Below are 24,504 nucleotides of genomic sequence, written 5' to 3' on the forward strand. Positions count from 1 at the left end.
CGTGTCTTCAGAAGACTATCATAGAGCGGAAGAAGCTGGCTGGTTATATAGTCAATCTTCAGTTTAATCTTGTACCTAACTAAATGAGGTACAAGAGTCTAGTCACACTTTCCCACCAGTCCTGAGCTGAAAATAGGGCCTGATTATGAATTTTAATAAGCCTCTGGAGACCCATTTGAAGTGCTTTGCACATGCTATCTGGTCTGTTGCTTGCTCTTTCGTTACAATGGGAGCTGATTAATTCTCATAAAATACAATGTGGGGGAGAAGGGAGCAAATGCCTGATGGGCTGTCAGCGTCTGGCCTGTTCAATGATCCTCTGGATGAACATGTGTGAATGTGAAATGAAAACATAGGCATTACTATTGATCGAAGTGCTATTTTGCTCTCATTATGCTCTTCCAGTGTGACCTATTTAAGTCAGACATCTGCATGTGATTAAAGCCCCAGGCCTGAGTGCTTACCCAAGGGGCCTTTGGTGTGTCTAATTCAGGTCAGAGGAAAGGACTGCAGCTAAGGTATAAAGGTAATGTACATTCTCTTTCAAAGTCTGCAACCCCAAAGGCAACCTTTGAGTTGGTGTGGCTGCCATTTGGTTCTGTAAGGTGGAGTTTTAGAGTATCTTGCCATCTCTTTTCAGGAAAGTAGTAGGAGAACCCCTGGAAAAATCAGTTCAGTGGAAGCCGCCACGCGATTGCAATCCAGTTGATCTGAAGAAGTGGATCTGTCCCATGAAAGCTCATCACCTAATAATTTATTTTGTTAAGTCTTTAAAGTCCTACTGGACTGCTTTTTTCTTTTGCAATTAACCTCAGTGTGGTTTCCTGAAAAATATTTCTACATGGGAATTTCCCTTAATGTGGGCTGGTGGAAGATACAGTATGATTTCTTTTCATCAGAGCCCTGGCTACAGCTCAACAGTTGTGCAATGCTAGTAAGATTATCCTGCTGGCCTCTTCCATAGCAGAAACTCAACAATGAGGAAGCGATTAGCCCATAGGCACAGGCTTCCTTCTGGAGGTTAGAGAGAACTACTACTCTGTGAGCTGCTTTCCCTCACAGGAGGGGAAGGGGCAGAGAACTTGTGGTATTCTGATTGCTGAGAGTAGGGGTCTGCAACCTGTGGCTCTGGAGCTGCATGCAGCTCTTTAAGGACTTCTTTGTAGCTCCCAGTTCTATAATTCCAAAGGTTAAAAAAAAACAAATGCCCTGATTATTTTCCATTAATAGTAAACATCTAAAAGCCCCAAAATGAACAACTTGTATCTAAATAGCAACCAGTATGTGATCTTGAAGTGTTGGATAACTCCCCCATCCTCCTGAGAGAGAGAGAGAAGGTTCGGGAGTGAAACTCAGAGGACATGAGTGGTACAAAAACACATGTAAAGTGTGAGAAAATGGAACAGGTAGAAAGTTTGAGACTGTTCTGCAGCAAATGTGCTGCATTACAAATAGCTGTGCGCACACTATTCTTAAAAGGGGTTACAAAAAGGCAGGTTAGGTGCCTTTTGTTGAGGACTGTCTCACTCCCATGCAGCACAGTGCTTGAATTACTGTTTCTATCAAAAGGCCTCTTCTTGCTATTTTGGTTGCTGACCCCTAGCCAAGAGCTACTTGGGGATTAGATGAGGGAAGGGTGTGTGAGGCTATGCAGCCCTCTCATGGCTGAGCTGCTGCTGCTGATTAGTCAGAGCACCTATGCCCCATGAAGCAGGATGGCAAAAAGCTCCATATCCTGCCCCCTAGGAGTAGTTCATTTAAATTTAAAAAGTAAAAAACACAAACTTTCTTCCCTCCTGTTAGTAGCAAAGATTTAATCATGTAGTACAAGTACGAGCCAGGTATGCTGAAGACGTTCCTGTGTACATTTTATAATGATAATCACAGGACTAAGGACCAGATTTCTAAGTGAATAGGCCAGGATGATATACTGAAGTCCCCTTGTGTTCCTCTTTTTGCTAGAGCAGTACTGTGACTAGAAGCACAGGCTGATTTCCTGCTGTAGGGAACGTACCTGCTGTTTGACATCCACCTAATCAAAAACCTCTCCCTGCAAAAGTGATGAAGTCCTCCCACCTTCTCTGCCAGGGAAGCACTAAGGTAGGTGCTTTCTTCCCACATCTGATCCAGAAATACCACACGCATGCATGCCCACCTGGTATCAGGAATAACACTCCTAGCTGTTTAACTTACTACTAGGAGCAAGTGGCAGTTGCTGTAAGCCTGGTGAACACGCTTGTCTGTTGCTTTACAACTGATCTAGATCCTAAGTTGTGACCAGGCAGCTTCCAGTACTTGGCTTGGCACCAAAGCACGCTGGGCCTTTAGAGGGCTAGCTACATGGCAGGATCGACCTCTTTGCTGCACCCATTTGGAGTGGTAGGAGCTAGGCTGGTTTGAAGTAGCAGGGATCCAGTCATTAAACTAATTCAATTGAGTTCCATTACTTCAGTGTGGCAGGGCAGGGAGGAGGCCCTGCTGAAGGTGGGGGAAGTGAGCAGGAGAGCAGTGGCTGCATGTGGAGCTTGTGGCTAGAGGCAGGTTAATCCCTCGGGTGGGAGTGAGGAGGGCAGGTTTGAGGCTACTTTGTGTTGGGCTCCTTGAACATGTAAAATTGGCCCATGATGCAAAAAGGTCAGCCACCTCTGGTCCAGGCCTATCCTGCTCAAAAGTATTTGCTGCTTTCAGCATCTCTCCGCTTGAGATTGTTTGTTTGGGCATGTCTACACTAGAGGAATTTGTTGACGGGAATAAAATCAGAGGGCTTGAAGGGACCTTAAGAGGTCATCAAATCCAGCCCCCTGCCCCAAGCAGGAGCCAGGACTTAAAAACCTCTAGGGGTGGAAATTCCACTATCTTCCTAGGCAACATATTCCAGCGCTGCACCACTTTCCTGGTGAAGTAGTTTTTCCTAATATCCAACTTACACCTCTCCCTCTGTAACTTCAGCCCATTAGCCCTTGTTCTGCCATTTGTCACCACCAAGAACAGTTTCTCCATCCTCTTTCGAGAACCCTTTCAGGAAGCTGAAGGCTGCTATTAAATCACTGCTCAGTCTTCTCTTCTGCAAACTAAATAAGCCCAAATCCCTCAGCTTCTCCTCATAGGTCATGAGCTCCAGCCCCTTAATCATTTTCATTACCCTCTGCTGAATCTGCTCCAGCACATCCTTTCTGTACTAGGGGACCCAAACTGGGCACAATACTTCAACTGGGGCCTCACCGGTGCCAAATAGAGGGGAACAACCACCTCTCTTGATCTGCTCAAAATGCTTCTCCTAATGCACCCTAATATGCCATTGGCTTTCTTGGTTACGAAGGCACACAGTTTACTCATACCCAGCCTTTCGTCTACAATAATGCCTAGGTCCGTTTCCTCTGTACTGCTGCTTAGCCAGTCGGTCCCCAGCTTATAACAGTGCTTTGGATTCTTCCATCCCAAGTGTAGGACTCTGTACTTCTTGTTGAACCACATCAGCTTTCTTGTGGCCCCATCCTCCAATTTATCCAGGTCACTCTGGATCCTGTCTCTACCCTCCACGTATCTACTACTCCCCCAAGCTTGGTGTCATCTGCAAACTTGCTGAGGGTGCAACCCAGTCCCGCATCCAGGCCATTAATATTGAACAACATTGGACCCAGAACTGAGCCTTGGGGTACTCCACTTGAAACCAACCACCGTCCAGATATTGAGCTATTGACCACTACCTGTTGGGTCTGACTCTCAAGCCAACTTTCTATCCAGCTGAAGAGATCTTCTGATAAAACTGTCAGATTGCAGCCAGAGTGCCAAGCAGATCAAAAGAGCAATCTGCTCTGACAGCCTGGCTCCCTTCTCCAGACAATGGCCAACTGGAAGCACAGCAGATGAGCCTGCCTGCTGTCCCGGAAGCTCTGTCTGTCTCCCTGGGAACGACCAGAGCAGCTTTCTGCTGACAATGGCATTCTGTCTGGTGGGGGAGCAGCAAGAGGCCAACTTAGATCTAAGTCAGTCCAGATCTTATGACGCATCACTCGGGAGGAAAGATGCAAATGGCCATAGAGGCAGGGTAGTAATTGTACAGGTGTCGTCCTGACCGTCGAGAATAAAAACCAAGGGAGGGATAGTGGGTAAGGCTTTACTTTTCAAGAACACTGGCTGCCCAAACATTTAGGAAATATATATACACAGCTGTGTATTAAAACGCTTCTCCCCATCCCCAGCATTGGCCTTACTCCCTGCCTCCAGCTGCCACATTATTCATACAAGCAAAGGGAGCCATGGTGAATAAATCCTTAAAAGGTGCAGTTAAATGGCAGCTGTTTGCAGCATCTGTGCTCGGGCTTAAAAGAGGAAGGTAGACAGCCTCATCTCCCTCAAACCGCCCCCCCCACCCAAATCTATTTTTCATTTTCGCTCATAAATGTCTGCTGTAGAGCTGGCTCAGGTCAGCCTTCTAGTGGGGAAGGAAAGAAAGTGGAATCAAACCAAGCTGGCTTTAAAAAAGTGACCATGATCCCTGTAGAGAAGTCTTAGTCTTGACTCCCTTTGGAGTCATCACCACAAGCAGGTCAGCTCTTCCAAGGCAGTCCTCTGCCAGGTGGCCAGGCACTTTCAGTAGGAAGCAGCTTGCTGGACGCTGGCTTGTCCCATTCTGTAAACAAGTGTCACCAAAAGACAGGTCTAGAACCCTGTGGGCAATTCACTGCATCTTTGTTGGAAGCCAGAGTTGTCACCCACACGCCATTCCTCTTGCTTTGGGACAGTTCCATCATCAGCTGTCAAGGGTTTCATGTTGCTTGTCGAAGGGGGCCTCTCCCTCTGCAGAGGTGTAAGGCCTTCTCTGCTGATATGCAAGGAACTGGAATGAGATCTGAAGTGGCGATAAGGCTTATTTCCTTTACAGATGACTTGACACAGGAGAAAAGTCTGTCTAAGGTGAAAGAAGATCAGGGATCCTTCATGCTAGGAACTGTACTAGGTAAATACTGCTCCATCATTATCAGAGGACTTCACTGTAGCGCGGGGTGGGGGGGAAGCTGCCAAGCACAAGTTGGCTCAGTGGAATAAAAATAACTTCAGGCTGAACAGCCCTTTCCCCCTGCCCCTCAACCAGCTGGCCCAGAAGAGACCAGCTTTCTAAGGGCTATTACTGCAGAGCATTAGAAATAACTTGGAGGGGGGCAACACCACAGCATCTTTGTGCTGTGGGAGCACAGTCAGAAAAGGATACAATTATATCAAGAGACAGGACCCCTAGGCTGCCAATTAGCCAAGGAAGGTGATGAAGAACGTAGTTGCCTTCAGCCTGCCCTGGATCTGGGTTCTTCAGAAGAACGCTTATTCCATACAGCAAGTTCCCCAGCATCACCAAAGCGAAAAGGAAGTATGAGACACCACTGGTAGACTTCCTCTTGAACTGGAAGAAGCAGCCACATTAGGAGGTGCAGGAGAATGAAGACCTAGGTAGTGGAAATACTAATACACCAGGCATGGATTCCTGGGCGACATGCAAAGCAGGGGAGGGTCTAGAAGCTGATAACATTTATTGAATGCTGGTATCCACTGTCTAAAAAGCTTGTCCTTCAAACAAACAATGTTGGCAAGCTTAGGGTCACTTGTCCATGCTCTATGGCCCTAGCAGGTGCTCCAAGAAGAGCAGGGAAAATTAAAATCGGAACTGTAGCCCAGAGAACCTCTCTCCCCTCACAGATCCCACCATGGCTGAAGTCCTACATCCAGTGGGCTCATACTTGTAGCCCCTCAGCTCCAGCTGTAAAATATGAAGCAAAATTAGAGCTCCACCTCTACAATGGGATGGTTACGGGGAAGAGAACAGTGGCTGCATGTACTTCAAGTTAATCAGGACCCTGTGTGAAAAGTCAGAGGCAGACAATAGGGAAGTTCTGGAAACGACTGGTTTGTAGCCTGGAGCCCTTTTTCTGCTTTGTATCAGCCCCTCTTAGGGACAAAGGGCACTCCCCTACTCCCAGTTCCGGAGTCTCAGCTGAGAGAGCTCTTTTGACCATGCCCCTGGCATTGGTAGGAACTCCAGCTGTTGGACCCTGTCCCCACCTCCAGTGGGACACTTACATTAGTGTAGATCTGGGGTACGCGGGAGCACAGGTACAACAAGGAAGAAAGGGAGCCAATGGTGAAGCCAATGATTTCCTTTTTGGTGAAAGTCTGTAGGGCAAGACAGAACAACTGGTTGTGCTACTTTGGACAAGGCACATGCAGAACCGCACCCTGGGATTTCTAGGCATCTGGTGGCAGAGGGGAGGTCATGTGACTGACCCAACCCTGTTGTCTTTCCACCGGATCAATAGTTCTTTTCAGTTGCCTGGCTGGCTATAGGCTGAAACACTTGCATGACAAGGTCAGCCACTCTCCTTCTGGGGGATGCTCCTATTTCAGACAGATTAGTCGTCTTTCCCACCAACCCTCAGACTCTCCCCTGCTCGAGAGAGATTGAGGAGGACTCACCTCATAGCCACCCTGAGCCACTGGAGCAGACAGGAGCATCCTCCCTCTAAATGTCACTGGTTCAATTGTGGAGTCAGAGCTGCCCAGGCAGGATGTTGCCGACAGCGTTCCCAAACAAATGAAGGCAACAGCTGCATTGATTTGAACAGAGTCTGGAAAGAGAAGGCAGGAGGGGGAGTTTGTGATACCAGAAAAAAGGAGCGAGTGTGTCCAGGCCATTACATAGAACAACCTGTACCATCACTTCCAGAAAAAACACAGGGCCAGCGCCCTCCCACAGCGGGGAGAGGCATCAGTTCCGCTGGGGTGGGGGGTCAGATTTCTCTTCAGGACAGGCCTTTCTTAAGTCCCCTGCCTCACATCCTGACACTGGGGAAGGGCTGTGCAATGCATGTGGTGACATTTAAACCACCCACAGGTGAGCAACCCCTGCTTTCATTTAAGTAATGTTAGGTCCAAGTCCCGACTTTTGCCATTACAGGGCCTTCTAAGTGAAGGAAAGAAGAAGCTGTAGAATAAAGAATTCTAAAAATCTACATTTGGTTTCATTGTAGGATATGTTTGCACTAGAGCCTGAAGGTTGAGAAAAGAGCCCCTCAAACTAGCTTGGGTTGAGCCAGCGTGCTAGGAACAGAAGTGCAGTCACAGAAGCAATGAACGGATCAGAACAGCTGCGTACGCTAACTACAGTCCTGTCTAAAACCCTAGGCAAACAACCTGTAGCTTCTGCCTTCCCTCCAATTACAGCCACATTTGTGTGCTAAGAATAGGTCTTCCCAAGCACAAGTCACAGCTCCTGCTCCACTCTAGGTACTCTTCTTTCAAGCCTAGGACTGTGTGGTTAAGACCAAGTAACCACAGAGAGAGATTTTAAAATTAAAAAGAAGAAAAAAAACCCCACACAACACCACATTTGCTATCTGATGGTGATAAGACCAATTCAACTGCTCAGAAAGGAAAGGGTTATCAGCTTAATATTCTTAAAAGGAAACTGTCAAGGCTTTTTTTTTTTTTAAAAAAAAAAAACCCAAACAAAAAAAAAAAACCAAACCCCACACCAACCTTTTTCTGGTTTACTTAGGCCCTGCTTCAACACAGCTCTTGTGGAATAGATAAATCTGCATTTTTTTTCCCCCATCCCTCCAGCTTTACCACAGTGCTGTCCTGTTGGGGTCACAATATTTCAAAGATTTTAAAAAAAAATCCAAGAAATCTATGACTTTACATGGTGGTAGCACTAAGGGCCAAGACCCCCTTGTAGAAGCAGAACAGAAAGATGGTCCACGTCCCAAAGAATTTGCTATGGGAGTTGTCTTTTTACAAATGAAGAGATTGGAGTACTAGCTTCTATCAGTAATAATACTTCTATGTAAAGCTAAATCTATGGCCTAAATTAAGTTGACCAGAAGTTGTTTGAGAGAAGATTTTATCTGGTCAGTTATTGAAAGTCAGTTGCAAGTAGTTTCAGGGGCTACCAAAAGCTTCCAAGCATTGTGGTTTAGAGCCCAGTGTTTTAAAATGTTTCTTCTCTCCCTTTTCAAGTCAGAAGGCCCAAACACATTACTGTTTTGTGCCTTTGTGAAATTGACTACACCATGCAGCCAGTTTCCCAATCTGGTTACATTCAGCTAGCTATTTTTAATATGGAATGGGGTATTTCAACATTTAGTTGTCATCATCATTCACCAACAACTTCATGGGACAGGTCATGTGGTTTGGATGTCTGATCAGCACCTCCCAAACAGATTGTTTGCTGAGCTGGAGGAAAGCCACAGGAGCATTGGGGGTGCAAGAGGAAGTGATATAAGGATGTGCACAAGGTGCACATGAAAATTGAAGCATTGGTATAGACACCTGGGCCAGCCTTGCCCAGGACCATCCCCAGAGGGGAACTAGATCCAGGAGGGTGGTGGTGCAACGTAAGATGTCCTTCAGAATTGTGGACAAGAAGAGGGTCAGAAACTGCCCCACGTCCCTCCAACAGCTACCAACACCCGCCCCTTCTGCAACAAGAGCTGCCTTCCTAACTGAATTTTCTCCTGACACGCTTGCAATATTCTCTCATACTCCTCTTTAGCAATTTGTCTCTGTAACTTTTCAATAACCTAAATATGAAAGTCCTGGTGCAGCCATATGGCTTATTTTCCCAGTGTCCCTTCATCTCCAAGGAGAAACCCAAAAAACCTTGTTGAACTTTGAAACGACACTCTTAGAAGGAACAACAACAGGAATTTCAGGTCTGGAATGTATATTTGGTAAGGAAAAGCATCTACCACCTACTATATCCATTCTTAACCTCATCACAAATTCTGATGCCTTGGGCAGGTCATGTCCTCTTTCTGGTTTCCCTTACGTAACCTTTAAAATGGAGATAACACTACCTTCCTCCTACACTTTATCTCGTCAGATTCTGAACTCTTTGGAAGCAAGTTTTATTTCTTCCTATGCGTATGAGCTCTGTCTCTTGTTATTGTAATAACTGCTAAGCTCAACATCACCCACTTATGTTTTAACCTCTTACCCTTCTTTTAAAAAAAAAATGTTTCCTCTTAGTGGTTCTTCTGTGGCTTTATTAAATTTTTATATACACAAAATGGGAAATGACTAAGGAGGAGTACTACAGAAAGGGGCTTAGGGGTCATAGTGGACCACAAGCTAAATCAGAATCAACGGTAGGACACTGCAAAGCGAGCAAACCCCATTCTGGGATGTATTAACTGGAATGTTGTAAACAAGAAATAATTCTTCTGCTCTACTCTGCACTGATTAGGCCTCTGTTGGAGTACTGTGCCGAGTTCTGGGGGGCCATATTTCAGGAAAGATGTGGACAAATTGAAGAGTAACAAAAATTATTGGAGATCTAAACACACATGGCCTATGAGGGAAGACTGAAAAAAAATTGGGTGTGTTTAGTCTGGAGAACAGAAGACAGGGGGGCACTAACAGCTTTCAAGTACTGAAAAGGTTTGTTCTGAGGAGGATGGAAAAAATTATTCTCAGCTTCTGAGAACAGGGTAAGAAAAGATAGGCTTGAATTGCAGCAAGGGAGGCTTATGTTGGACATTAGGAGAAACTTCCTAACCATCAGGCTGGTTAAACACTGGCATAAATTGCCTGGAGAGGCCACAGAATCTCCATCACTGGAGATTTTTTAAGAGCAGGTTAAACCAACATCCATCAGGGATGGACCAGACAGGGACTGGTCCTGCCATGAGTGCAGGGGACTGGACTTGATGGCTTCTTGAGGTTCCTTCCAGTTCTATGATTCTACGCCGTACTAAATGACAAAGCTAGAACATCAATGGAAAAGGGGGACTAAATACGTCTGTCTATGTTTAAAATACGTCCTATGGAGCAGTTAAACTTGTGCTCAAACACCACACAGATGGCACAAGCAGCAACCTGCTCTGCTCCGCCACACTGAGCCCTTGCAGCATGCTGAGCCCTGCCTCCTGCTGCCACGGGGGGGATGTGGAGTAGAGGTTGGGGAGCTCTTGCTGCTGCCATATTCTGCCCCAGGTAATCCCCTCTCCCATCCGTAGGAGGTGTGGGGAGGCTGCTGTGGGGCCCCCCCAAGAACACGGGGCCTGGAGCAGCCACCACACCTCGTCCTATAGATGAGATGTCTCTGGCTGTCAGTGTAAATCCTTCATATTGCTACCCTGAGGTGTCCTGATGACCACACCCCTGCTGTGCTCTCCAGGCTGAGGAGGAAAGATGTTTAAGCCCAGCAGGCCGCTGCCCACGCCCCTCTCACTGGGGGCACTTCAGGGAGAAGCAATTTCCCAAGATACATTTACAAAATTTCAGCATTGCCGGGTTGTGTTTGTAACCATCAACTCACAGCCTCTGTTCCGGTTCCTCACTTTGTAGTAGATGTACATGGATAACATGACCAGGTCTGCCAGCACGTAGTAAATGGCTGTGTAAACCTGCAGGAGGAAACAGACTCATCAGTGATACAGCAGAACTGCCACCCCCAGCTTGTCCACAGGTGGACCCCAGCTTCCTTCTGGCCAGAAGGAATAAGCTACGTGGGGCCTGGGACCTAGAAATATTTCTGGCCTGGGACTCAGTTCCACCAAGCCTCACACCTGGGTCTCCAGCCCCACCTGCTGTTTCTGTGTGCTCCCCCAGTACATCCACCAGCTCCCAGGGCCCCCCTGGGTGATTTTAAAAGGCCCCAGGGCCCCTGCCTGTACAAAGCAGAGCTAGAGCAGCTTCCTGCCACTTACCCTCATGGCTGCAGGCACACGTGTCCCTGAAGACCCTGAACAGGGTGTGTGTGTGTCTCCATGTGTACCCCCTGCCCCAAGCCAGAGCTTGTCTCTAGCACCCAGACCATTTTGCGTCCTGCACCCCTCATGCCGTCCTGCACCCCTCATGCCCTCCTGCAATCAAACTCCCTCCCAAAGCCTTAGGCTGGAGAGGGAGTTTGACTGTAAGAGGGGGTGTAGGCTCTGGGCATCGCCACAATTTCTGCAACTTGCTGCCTGCCTCTGTCTGACAATAGCAGAGCAGTTAATGGCGGCTGCAAGGCCCAGGTTGAAAGGCTCTCCCTTGATCCAGCTCGAGGCATTGCAGTTTCCACAGCCGCATGCAAGATGAGAGAAGCTACACTGTTGTAGTTATAATCTCTGCTTCTTACAGAGCACTTAGCAGTGGATCTCAAAGCGCTTTATAAAAGGTCAGTACAATTATTATCCCCATCTGTAAAATGGGGAGAATACAAAATTCTGGAGCTGCACTTTGGCCATCCTGGCTATTCACAAGCTCGCCTCACTCCCTGCCAAATCAATCGGAGTGAGGGGAAGAGAGTAAGAGGATAAGAGACTATGCAGGACATTGGCCCTTCCTGTGATCTTACCCAGGGTGAAAGTGAATACCAGGACTTACTTGTACACAGCCTGGGGTGGCGGGGCAAGGTGGGGAGCAGCTCTGGGCCCCCAGAAGGAATGGGAGCTCAGGCAGAATGGGACCCCTTTGAAGAGTACCAGGCCTTTGAAAAAAAAAAAAGCTAGGCTTTGGGCAGCTGTCCCTTTTGCAAACCCTGACTGGCAGCACTGCCAGACCTAACTCGTAGGGCCTCCAATAGGGAAAAGCAAAACAGACAGTGATGCTGAAGTGTTGCCATGGCAACACGACCATTGCCCTCCATGGGTGGTAGGTGTGGCCACTGTTTGCTGCCAGCCTGCTGTACTAGCTCACTTCCACCTCTGCTCTGACAGAGTAAAACCTCCTTCCCTCAGGCCAGTCCTGAACCTCCAGCAACTCAGGGGCTTTCTCTGGGTCAGCACATCCTTCAGAGTCCTCATGGCAAGAGAAATTTCTTACCTACAGGCTCAAGAATGGATCTGAAAGTCAGTCAGCTCATCTCAGCCATGTACAATAGTGGATAGAACAAGAAACCAGCAGAGGTTAGACCCAGACTACACACCAGGCTCTGTCCTGGGTCAACTCTCCTGTGTCAAAGTGATCTTTACTGACTGAACAGTGAGAGGGCTCCAAAGCAAAATCCCCCCACCCCAGTTATTGTAACAGCAAGCAAAAAAAAAAAAAAAAAAAAAAAAAGGGTCATTCTTTTAACTAGGGCCCTAAATCCACTCACTCCCCCCATGCACACACCCTCGGGAGTCACTGTTGTACCCTTAAGCTGGGTTCCCTCCTCCCCTGCACGCACACAGAGAATCAAGACACCACAAGCCCTGCCAGCCAGTCTCAATCACAGACACACCCACATCATTACCTGTAGTGGCAACTGGTCAGCCAGGAAAGAGCCTATTAGATTTAAGGAGTCGCCTCCGAGCCATCCCAGTAGGAAGTATATGGAGAGAGCCTGGTCCATATTACCTGTTTTATAGGCCTGGAAATACTGGCTGTGGAAAGAGAGAGAGAGAGAGAGAGAGAGAGAGACAGACAGCTCAGTACCCTAGTACCCCATGGAGCAGAGGCTAGGAGCAAGCTGAACATGGGACCCCCCTGGACTGGATCCTACATCAGTTTTTAACTTCAGCAGAGGAGCCCAAACCGGCAGCAGGCTCAGTGAAACTTACAGCACAACTACTGTGGCCAGTAGTGTACCCTAAAGCTATGCAAGTTTCCTGCTGGGTCAGTGCCTTCGGGCTTGTCCATATCTGTCATTTTACCAGGACGAAGAGCTGCAAGAAGAGCTCTCAGCAGGCTCCTTCCCTCGCTGCCACAGCGAGTCCCAATGCAGCAAGAATGTGCAGTCCTAATTGGAATCCTGCATCATGGGAGGTACTACAGGTTAGCTTGAAGCTCTCTAACCTGGCACCCTCAGGACCTGACTGGTGCTGGACAAGAGAATTTGCCAGACTTCAGGAGGTCAGTATTGTCTAGCAGCATCACTAACACTTGCATTGCCTCCTTGGCTTGTAGAAGACATTTAGGGCTAAATAACAGCTCAGAACACAGAGTCAGGGCTGCTGGCCATAAACAAACTTTATGGACCACAGGAAACTTGGCCACACCCATGGTTAAGTGGTCATCCAGCTAACTAAAATCATGCCAGATTACGGATGTTGCCAGACTAGAGAGGTTCGACCTGGTATATTACTTGTTTTTTTCCTTTTGTGCCCTAATCTAGACCTCGTCAAGGTTGTGGAACCCTGGATGTGCTGATCGATCGAAGGCACATCAGCAAGTGCTGTTCTGGCTTCAGGGACACAACTATCAATGAGAAGATAAGGCAGGTAGAGAGAGACTCTTAGTTCTATGGACTTACTCCACAACTTTGCCCCCTCCACTCTCCAAGTGGAAATACTATCACCTTAATACTCTGGGAAACCCAGTGCAGAACCACCAGGCCTCATGGCCACTGACTGCTGCCTCCCACTTCCCTCTTCTGTGGGTGAGCATGGCTCTCAGAGCTCAGGATTACGCAGGGTGTGGGAGGAGGATTGGCAGTGTGGCGTGAGATGCCTGCGCATAGTATTATCCGCCTCATTTCAGGAAGAAAATGGAAGGTTGAGTGGTTCAAACAACAACCGGGGAGCTAGGACTCCGCTTCGCGTCTTGCTTCTGTCACCAATGAACCACCTTGAACAAGTCTCTGCACTTCAGTTTACAAGCCAAGAACAACAATCCTGTTCCGAGTGTGATCGTATTTCCAAACCAGCACGCTGAGAAGGGACGCTGGCTATGCCTCCACAGGCATCCCGCTCTGCATCAGCGCACAATGGAGAGCAGGTGCACCATGCTTTGCAGTCGGGGTAAATACAGGGTTCTCTTCAGAGGCAGCCTTCTGTGAAAGCAGGCTGCGAGTTGACTGAGGGATGAAGAACCAGCAAGAACCCTGCCCACTTTGACTGTTACTATCAGGAGCTTCACCACAGAGCATAAGACTGTCAGGTGAGGATCCCAGTCCCCTCCTTCCAGCATCAGACAGATGATCTGTAGTTCAAGCCACCCGCTGTGACCTGGCTGCTGGGCTGGCCCTATGGATGCACTAGTTTCTGTGAAACAGCCCCACACCACACAGGAATTTCCAAGGAGGAGCAGCCCAGCAATGCACATCAGACAAGAGCATGGTTTCTGCTCACTCTGGGTAATTTATCAGCCCACAATCTGCTGACTTGGCCCAGTTACCAAAGGTTCAAGAGTTCATTTGGCAACAGAAACTGGAACTCCTCCAGGACAGGCCCCCGACGCAAGGGCGCTGGATAGAATAGGGCAGGGGAGGCTTTTCCATGGCCACCGGACCCCCACTGCAGGGTTTAGGGTAAAGTTTTGCCTTTATTATGGCCCGTGCAGGTGCTGGGGCAGCTGCGGAGGCACGATGTACTATTCAGCTTCCTGGGTGCATCAGAAATCTCCCTGGATTCAAGGACAATTCCTTGGGAAGCTGTGGCAAATACCTGTCCCAGCCACCCCACACCTGCATGGGGCATAGCAAAAGCACCTCTGAAGGGACCCTTTTCCCTGGGGCAGCTTGGGTCTGGGGAGGAGACACAGCTGGCCTGGAGCTCCTCTGGGCAAGTGGGAGGAGGGGTGTGTGCCAGACTTTGGCCAGCCTAGGTTTCCTCTGGCTTGGAGAGGTGCTTGGGGCTTCTGCTGGTGGAGGGATGCTTGTGGCTCTGCCCACACTGGGGTGGGAGGCAGGGCGCTGGGGGTTCCAGCCATCAGGGGGTGAGTGGATGGGGAAGAGACAGGGACTAGCATCCCCAAAGGGGGACTTCACCCTATCGCCCATGGCTGGGAGGTAAAGAAATCCCAGGACACGAGAGGCAGGTTTTCAGGCCTCCTGTAGAAAACAGCCTGTGCTCCTTCCCTCTGAAATCTACCCAGAGAGAAACACACTTGCTGCAAGGACTTTTCCCTCCCCTGGGCAGCCCCGGGTGCTACACAGCCCTGCTCATTTTCTCCAACCAGCACCACTGCATGGGTTCTGGTGCAGTTCTGTTTACCCTGCAGCTGGATTGCTCACCTCTAACAGGAGACTCCTCTCCTAGCTCCTCAAGCGGCCACTCAGTGGGCCAGCGGCTACACCCAAGCCGGCACTTTGAAGTTGCCACGGGGGAGATTTAGCTTAATGAAGCGCTGCATATGCACTGCAGCACTTCATTAGCAATCTCCCGACACCCTAATTAACATGCCCCCTTCGAAACTGGGGGACAGTCAAGACACAGCCTATGTGACCAAAGCAGATCTTTAACAGGGACTCAGATATCGGCATAGCCAAGCCTAGATCTGATTCCTTGCACGCCTTCCTATCTCTTCAATGTCACTGTCCAATGAGTTAGCTTCTCTCTGCCCCTAATTGGTCTGTGGCTGGCATCACTGCTACTGGGAGAGTTATGCCCTAGTCACCCCTGGCTCCGTCTAGGAGGTGCCTTGGGTACTTCCTGGATACATTTCTAACTCTCCACCCTTCGGTCTACTGGGTAATAGCAAGGGAAAGACTTAGATTTGGTGGAGGGCAGATTAGCCCACGTGCTATCGCCTCCAGAGGCAGCTATTGTTGTGCATAAGAGGTTGGTTAGCTGTCTGGGTTGCACCCACTCTCTTGGTTAGGTTTAGCAGCCCAAGACCAGGCATTGGGCTGAGAGCGTACAGCTTCACAATGAATTTGGGAGGGCCATTGTTAGCCAAGAACACAAGCATCACTCCAAGATATGAGCTGGCCCCCTCAAAGCCCCTGAGAGAGAGAGAAAGCTGCTGCCAGAGCCAGGAACAAATGACCCTCTCTGCAGAGAGGGGACCAACACCTGGGGAGAGGTGTACATGCTGGGAAAGAGTGATCAGGTACCACTGTGCCAGCTCCTCCCGAAGGTGCCAATGGCAGTTACCCATCGCAGCTTTTGAGAAGTGGGGAGCCACAGCTGAGGAGGTGAGAAGAAATGGATCCCTGCTGGGTTAATTGGCAACAGCACCACCTTGTTCATTGGATATTTAAGAGAAACAAGAAGTCCTGTAGCACCTTACAGACTAACAGATATTTTGGAGCATCTGACAAAGCAGGTCTTTGCCCACAAAAGCTTATGCTCCAAAACACCTGTTAGTCTATAAAGGTGCCACAGGACTTCTCATTGTTTTTGAAGATACAGACTAACTCGGCTACTTATCTGATAGATATTTAAGGTTTGTTGGAATAAATGGTAAGTTTTCACAATGGAGGGGGGTAACTAGTGGTGTTCCCCAGGGGTCAGTCCTGGGACCAATCCTGTTCAACTTGTTCATCAATGATCTAGAAAATGAGGTAAGCAGTGAGGTGGCAAAGTTTGCAGATGACACCAAGTTGTTCAGGACAGTCAAAACCAAAAGGGATTGTGAAGAACTACAAAAAGATCTCAGCAAACTGAGTGATTGGGCAGCAAAATGGCAAATGAAATTTATGTGGGCAAGTGTAAGGTAATGCACATTGGAAAAAATAACCCAAATTACACGTACAACATGATGGGGTCAAATTTAGCTATGACAAATCAGGAAAGGGATCTTGGAGTTATAGTGGATAGTTCTCTGAAGACATCCACGCAGTGTGCAGCGGCAGTTAGTAAAGCAAATAGGATGTTAGGAATTATTAAAAAAGGGACAGATAATAAGACAAAAGATATCATACTTCCCCTATATAAAACTATGGTACGCCCACATCTCGAGTACTGCGTGCAGATGTGGTCTCCTCACCTCAAAAAAGATATATTGGCATTAGAAAAGGTTCAGAAAAGGGCGACTAAGATGATTAGGGGTTTGGAACGGGTCCCATATGGGGAGAGGCTAGAGAGACTGGGACTTCTCAGTCTGGAAAAGAGGCTATTGAGGGACGATATGATAGAGGTATATAAAATCATGAATGGTGTGGAGAAAGTGAATATAGAAAAATTATTTACCTTTTCCCATAATACAAGAACTAGGGGACACCAAATGAAATTGATGGGTAGTAGGTTCAAAACTAATAAAAGGAAATTTTTCTTCACACAGCGCACAGTCAACCTGTGGAACTCCTTGCTGGAGGAGGCTGTGAAGGCCAGGACTCTATTAGGGTTTAAAAAAGAGCTTGATAAATTTTTGCAGGTTAGGTCCATAAATGGCTATTAGCCAGGGATAAAGTACGGTGCCCTAGCCTTCAGAACACGGGCAGGAGATAAATCACTTGATCATTGTCTTCTGTTCTCCTTCTCTGGGGCACCTGGCATTGGCCACTGTCGGCAGATGGGATGCTGGGCTGGATGGACCTTTGGTCTGACCCAGTATGGCCATTCTTATGTTGTGACAGACTCGTTCCCCAGGTGCCTAGCACAGATGGACAGCAGCATTTTGAAGATCAGGACAAACATAGTAAACTCTCCGTTTTACAGACCCCAATTTAGTGGGCTTCAGGAAGGGGTGGTGGGCGGGGACATCCATTGTTCCCAAAGTCTGCTGGGCTCCATAAAAGTCACCCCCAACAAAAAATAAATAAAAAATGTGAGACTTACTGCTGCTGCAGTCTGGAGGAGCTGCCACCTCCTCTGTGGGAGCTGCTACGTGCTTCTCCCACCGGGCTGGGGCACGTACACGGGCAGATGGGCACTCGCCCCGCCCCTGGTGGGACAAGTGCATGGCCGCTCTGCTGGTGGCTCCCCAGGCTGTGCAGTGGCCCCTCCAGCCATGAGCAGCAGAGTCCAGCAGCATCTCCAGCAGCAGCAGCTCCAGTGAGTGGCAGGGATTTTTTTCCCCTCCACACGGGGGTGGAGCAGGAGCCTGGCAGGGGTGGGTGGGCAGTAAAAACTCACATTTAAACAGACTTTCAGGAATGGTGGATAACCCGCCCCTCCCAGTCTGTTAAATTGAGGGTTTACTGTAAGTGCATGCTAACTCTGTCCTACCTAGCACCTGCCCTAGACTCCTCAGAGACAGGTTAGAAGAGGCAAAAAAAGAAAAAAAAAAACAAACCCAGACAGGAAAGCAGTGAGAAGAGCTGGTTCATCAAGTGGGCAGAAGACTCTTTTGCCTAAAAACAAGGCACTACACACACAACCAAGAGATAGTGCCACCAACCCCTTCCTGGGGATCCTACCTAATGAGGGCAGAGAATGGAGCCTGCTTCCAATTAGCCACTAGCTATTTAATTAGCTTCCTCAGTCACCCTGGTCCACTTGGACTGAACAGATAGTTTATCACTGACAATGTAGCTGGGAGCTGATGGCCAGAAACAGACTGGATTTAAAGGGAGCGACACATGCCTTCCATCACAGCAAGCTCACAGCTTTGACCCACTTCCAGATCTCTCCACTGTCCCTTGTGCATGTTATAGGAGCACTTAAGGCAGCAGGACTGACACACAGACATGCTCATCAATGGACTGCTGGTATGCAGAGAGATCACACTGTTCAACTTAAGAATGAATCACTTCCTGGTTTAGGTACAGTCACTGCTGCTTAGCCATAATATGGCAGTCCTGCCTACCCACACCATCCCATGTAGGCTGGGGACAAAACTCATCTCCCAATAAACTACTGAGGTCAGCCTTTGCTGATTGCTTTCCTCAGAGGTTCTGGCATGCGTGTGACCCGCATGTCACAGTCAAATGGGAAAATGAAAGACACGGCTCATCTGCCACATGCTCATTTGTGTACCACAATTAAGCAGAAGTTCCATATGAGTAACTGGCTTTTTGATTGTGAAACTACCTCACTGTATATTTAAAAATGAAAGAAGGTCTCTGGCCATCTGCATTTTCCTTGCGTCTCCCAATCAGTCTTTTAACAAATTTTGATCCTAAGAGCCCGAAGCATTATGCAAACTATGCACTTAAAGGGATTGCTGAGAAGCTCCTGCCTTGTTGATAGAACGCAACAGCTGTATAACAGCATGCAGCAGCAGCACCAGTGATTGATGCCTTGTTTTGCATGGAAAACAAGGTTGAATCTGTAAGGTAAACTACTATTCCTTCTCCACTACAGAGCCACGACTAGTCAAGTCCCTGAGTAGGGCAAGTTTTGGAAGCCATCACAAGCAGAGGACAAATCGCTAGCCAGATCTAGAATCCCCTCCATCCAAGCCCTGCACTTGGGCTGGGAGCAAAAGAGTTCTACTTACGGTAAGGAAGATGCTGCAAAGCAGACGATGGAAATCAGACCCAACAGAACACTGGCCATGTCTCGCTCATCCTGGGCACACTCACTGAACACATCCCACACCCACTGGGAGCCGTTGGGGCAGTCTGAAAAATTCCCTATTAGGGAAGCTCGCCAAAGTTGTGAGTGCATAGCACAAGCGAGGCAGGAGACAGCAGGGGGAGAGATTTATCCCGAACCGGATGCTGGAGCTGTTGGAATAAATAGGGAAAAGGGAATAGCCTGTGTTAGTAACAAGCAACAAACAACAGACCCAATTGCTCATCTGGGCTCCAGTTTGTTGGTTAAAGCTAGCTCACCTCACAGTTAAACAGTTTCTATCCAATGGGCTGGCAGTAGCCTAGCAGAGAGGCAGTCACAGCCCAGAGTCCTAGATCAGCAGGTCAGCCTCCAGAACTGCCATGCCAGCACTAAGTTCACTGTAAACAAACTTAAGGTCTACATGGCCTGTCCTTTGAGCAGCACAAAGAATTAGACCTCACACGTTCTTGCTCAGCCTGTGCCTCTCACCTAAGCAAACACTCAAGAGTCAGTCTTGAAAACTGATTTTGGGGCAGCTCAGGTGACTAGAAAGTAGGACACAGGTGACCGGGGCCAGAGGCTCATCAGTAATGATTCAGTAAGATGCAACAAGTGCCTCTCTCCAGCTACTGAATGTTTATTTATTTTCCTTCCAAAGAAAGGGTCAGTGCTGAGAAAACAAAGTAAAAGGGCTGTTTTTCCCCCCCGCCACCCCTTCCAACTGATCCAGAGAAACCTGCTAACTTGCCAGCACTGGGCTGGTTTACTGGCTGGGTAGAAACGCATGCTGGAATCTCATTATCCAACTGCCCCGAGTCAGAATGCCTCAGTGTCCTTCTCTTTATTGAAATATCAGCTCTAAACTTCTTGCCATCGGGGGCTCCGAAAGGGACAGCCCCACTGAAGCCAGCAGTTAGACCGGGGAGCAAGTAGATAACTGAGCCCACTGTTTGGGCACTCACTGGCCCTGCAATGATAGAGTCTCTGCTGAAAAACTATTTTCTCAGCTAACGATGCAGGCACTGGCATGACATCAGTAATGACATGGACTGCGGCAAGGTCTACCTACCTTTGTCAGTCAAGGGGCAGCCTTCAGTCATGTTGTTTTGGGAACAGGCACAAATGCATGATGGCGAATGTGAATTAGTATCAGAAGGATTTTCCTCCCCTTATCTCCTGTACCACATTGCTCCCTTATAAAGCACCTGCCCCAGGCGGCAAATCTGCCCAGCACCCTTTCACTGTGCCCGAGGAGGGAGAGACCCCAGATGGAAGGTCTATCACTGTGGTGGCAAGGTTAAAATTCTCCACTCATTTTCCCTGGTTTAGCCCTGACTGGAACAAGATTGCTGCCTGATCAGTAGGTCCCGTCCCTCTAGCCTTGCTGGAGGTGTATGCCTTGCTAGAAAGAGTGCTGCACAGCATAGAGCAGCAGCACCCGCAGTTCTCAACTGGAGTTCAAATTCACGGCTGTCACAGCATCCCCAGAGCACAGCACCTGCCTCCAAACGGTCGTCACGTACTCTGTGGAGAGTGGATCCTTGTTGTGCACCAGTCAGATCACACCAAAATTCCTCCTGCACCGCAAAGCAACGGGAAGTTTTCACCCTCTCATATAGGCTTCTGAGGGTGGGTCTGTGCTACAGCCTAAGTCGATAAAATTGCTCTTGCTCAGGGGTTTGAAAAAGCATCCAACTGATGTTCCCTCTTCTTTTCCAATCCACGTAAGGACTAAATTTTGTGAAGTGCACCAAGGCATGTACAAAGGTGAACCATCAATAGAAACATGAGGCTGACTATGGGCTCTGCTAATCATCTGGGTGGCACCTGAATCTCCCCTGGGCAGCCACCCAAGCACTCAGCTTAGAGGAATACTGCACCCCACCCTCCCAAACAATGCAAGTTTCATGCTGCTGCACTGGCTCTAGGTCAGCAGGAAACAATCTCTGGCCTACATACACCACCGCGGTGAGAAGTGGAGTAATGAGGCTGCTGGGTGAGATGTAGCAGTACATTGCACAAAGAGGACAGAGACAAGGACTTCTCCAGCCACAATCTCTGTGAAAGGATCATGGGATAAGAGGGAAGATCCTTTCATGGACTGAGAATTGGTTAAAAAGACAAGAAACAAAGGGTAGGCATAAATGGTAAATTTTCCAAATAGAGAGGGGTAACTAGTGGTATTCCCCCAACAGTCAGTCCTAGGACCAATCCTGTCAATTTATTCATAAATGATCTGGAGAAGTGGGTGAGCAGTGAGGTGGCAAAGTTTGCTGATGCCACTAAACTATTCAAGATAATCAAGACAAAGGCAGACTGTCAAAAAAGCAGTAAAGTAGCACTTTAAAGACTAACAAAATAATTTATTAGGTGATGAGCTTTCGTGGGACAGACCCACTTCTTCAGACCATAGCCAGACCAGAACAGACTCAATATTTAAGGCACAGAGAGCCAAAAATAGTAATCGAGGTTGACAAATCAGAAAAAAATTATCAAGGTGAGCAAATCAGAGAGCAGAGGGGTGGGGGTCAAGAATTAGATGAAGCCAAGTATGCAAAAGAGCCCCTATAGTGTCCCAGAAAATCTGCACCCCAGTTCAAACCATGTGTTAATGTGTCGAATTTGAATATGAATGAGAGTTAAGCAGTCTCTCTTTCCAAAGCAGAGTGAAAAATTCTTCTTCAATAAGATGCTTTTTGTTTTGATAGTGTATAGACCATCATGGCTTCCTCTCTGTTACTATTCAATAAGACGCAAACTCTTAAGCCATTAACAGAATGGCCCACTCATGTAGACTAACTGGTTTGTGGAGCAGGAGTGTTTTGGTGTCTGTTTTGTGCCCATTAACTCTTTGTCTGAGAGTTTGAAGTCTGATCATTATGTGCCAACAGTGACCCACTTAATAATCAGTGTTCCCTCTAATTTTTTCATCCATGGGTAGAATAAATTGTTATGTGCATCAAAGCACTGCAGATATTCATCACCAACAGAAACATGGCAGTGCTAAGCTGAGCACTTGGGTGGCCACCCAGGAAAAATTCAGGGAGAACACCCACAGCCATGAGCATGGGTGTCTATTGGTGGTGCACACCACACAGGCATAATAAAAATTTATTCCACTCATGGATAAAAAAAATTTAGAGGGGAACACTGGTGGGAGACTGAGCACTCTGCTAATCAGCTGGGCAGCACCTGAATCTCTGGGGGGCGGAGGGGGGCACGAAAGTGCTCATCTTAAAGGGAACGCTGCCAATAATAACAATTGATAACTCATTCAGCTTCTGTCAGAAAAGCTCAAAAGCAATTTACAAAACAGAGTGAACCTGAAAGATACCTGTGAGGTTGCTATTCTCTTTTTACAGATGGGAAAACTAAGACAGGGTCTCTTGGGCTTAGTTACAAAAGCCAAATCTCTTACATCCCACCCCTACCTAACAAGCAGATATTGAGTCCTCAAAGAAGAAAGACAGTAACTGCAAAGGGGAGGTACCAGCTGGTACTCACAGAAGTAGGCTGCCTGCAGTAACACAATGTAATCACATCTTTTTGAGCATAGCTCTGTGCTGCCTGATCAGACTTGGGCCTCATCTTGATGGCAAGGAAGCCTCTGCACCGGCACAGAGCTTTCCCCCTAAAATCTCCCCTCCTGCCACACAAGCATACCTGATGATGACGTCTCTGCTGATTCCAAACTACCCAACAAGCTCCCCACAGTGCGGGGAAAGAGTAACCTTAAAGCAAAACACAACATAGCAATTGATTTGTTAAAAGAAGGATTAACCTGGAAATGCAAATGGTGTAGAGGAAGCACAGGGTGTGGCATTAAACACTAATGACTAAATCAGGAAAGGAGGTTCATGTCATTCTGCCCATGCCATGGTGGAGGAAGTCTTGTAGCCTGTTCTCTCTGTTGTTTTCTTCCACCTGCAACTGTACCAAGTGCTTTCAAGAGGACTAGGTAGGCTGCAAGGCAGAAATGCCAGTGTAAGAGTCTGCAGAAAGGCAAAATGGGCATTCCATGTCAGAGTTTTGCATAACGGGCAAGAGGGCTCATCACCCACCCTGTGATTTGGGGGGCAAAGGATCACACTGTATCAGGGGTCAGCAGCCTTTCTGAGGTGGAGTGCTGAAGTGTGACCTTTTGACTTCCATGTACAGTCCAAGTGGTGGAGAAACTTTTTCAAGTCAGGACTAGTCCTACTTACAACAGCTTCATTAAAAACTAGAAGCAGAGCTTTACTGTTCATGTGGTGGTTGGTAGCATTAGCTAGTTGTTTGTTAATCCACAGGTGGCCTGGCTTTGAGCAAGCTCCCAGCTGCACAGGGGAGGAGGGGCCCACTCATGGCACCCAGGGCAGGAGCTGCTGACCCCTGCTATAGTTCAGACCATTTCCCAGTCTCCAGAGTCAGTTTATGGATCTATGAGAAACATGGCAGCTTTTGGGTAGCCAGCGCTGTTAGAGCCTCTCTTCTCTCCCCAGGAGGCTGTTTCCCAGCATGGTGGGAAGGAGACTGCTGCTAAATCCATAGACACACTTTTAATGCCTTAATTTTTCAGGGCCTTCTCTGGAATTAACCGCTTCGGGATCAGTTTTAGAGTCCAGCGCTGACTGCTCAGCACAGTAGCTAGGACAGGTGAAAACATCCCCCAATGCTCATGCTAAACTCACCCGAGATCAGATACAACATGGATGTGCAGGGGTTAAAACAGGGAGCAGCAGGGTCTGCACTTTGTGAGTCTCTCCTGACTTATGAGTTTTCTCAACTCCCCTCCCCCACCCCCGGGCCTCAGTTTCCCTACTTGCAGCGCAGGAGGTGTGATTGCCCGAACGTGCGCTGCTGGCCCCAGACCACACCCATGGGGCTCCTGGGGATCGGGGCCGGGCAGAGACGTACAAGCTACAGCTCCCCGGGAGCGAGGGGGCCAGGCTACGGCGGGGGGTGACAATTCCTTTGTTGTAGCCGATTTAGCGGCTGCGCCCCCTCCCCTTTGTGCCGCCGGTCCCCCACCACCACCACCCGGCCGGAGATGCGCCGCCGACCCCCAGGCCTCCTTAAATACCCCTGCCCAGCCTCCCTCCTCCAGCCCCGACCCGTGCACACCGAGTCCCCAGCCCACCTGAGCCAGTGCCGCCCCCGCCCGGCGCCTGGCTCGTCCCAGTTCGCTCTCACCCTTCGGCTCCAGGCAGCTTCTCCTGCAGCGCTGCAGCCGGGACAGGAAACGCCACCCCAGACCGCGGCTGTTCTCCCGGCCGGCCCGGGCTCTTTGTAATGCTCGATCACCTGACCCGCCGCCTTCCCTAAGCCCTCCCCACCGGCGGGCTGGATCGCAGCCTGCCCGCCCCTCCCTGCCCCCGCCGGCAGCACCGCCAGCGCACACGTGTCCCGGGGGGTGGGAATTTGCAGACGGTCCCTAACGCCCGCCGGCGCAGGGAGTCCTTTC

At 48.6% G+C, this 24,504-nt stretch overlaps 1 protein-coding gene across 6 annotated transcripts; it reads right to left on the bottom strand.

Moving 5' to 3' along the window:
• Positions 1 to 1,953: 1,953 nt before the first annotated feature.
• Positions 1,954 to 24,380, bottom strand: SLC66A1 (solute carrier family 66 member 1). Of its 6 annotated transcripts, none has more exons than XM_075018130.1 (9): positions 24,234 to 24,380; positions 22,725 to 22,792; positions 19,003 to 19,231; positions 12,212 to 12,341; positions 10,310 to 10,397; positions 6,466 to 6,617; positions 6,073 to 6,165; positions 5,213 to 5,398; positions 1,954 to 4,852 (listed from the first exon to the last, which is right to left on the bottom strand). In XM_075018130.1, the coding sequence occupies exons 3-9, from the start codon at positions 19,170 to 19,172 to the stop codon at positions 4,754 to 4,756; spliced, it is 918 nt and encodes a 305-aa protein (XP_074874231.1). In that variant the 5' UTR covers positions 19,173 to 19,231; positions 22,725 to 22,792; positions 24,234 to 24,380; the 3' UTR covers positions 1,954 to 4,753. The 6 variants fall into 6 exon arrangements, with proteins under 6 accessions (XP_074874231.1, XP_074874232.1, XP_074874230.1 ...); XM_075018131.1 differs by lacking the exon at positions 22,725 to 22,792 and adding an exon at positions 22,843 to 23,024; XM_075018129.1 differs by lacking the exon at positions 22,725 to 22,792 and adding an exon at positions 22,843 to 23,053.
• Positions 24,381 to 24,504: the final 124 nt, after the last annotated feature.

Source organism: Carettochelys insculpta, chromosome 23, assembly GCF_033958435.1.
Source record: "Carettochelys insculpta isolate YL-2023 chromosome 23, ASM3395843v1, whole genome shotgun sequence".
NCBI lineage: Eukaryota > Metazoa > Chordata > Testudines > Carettochelyidae > Carettochelys > Carettochelys insculpta.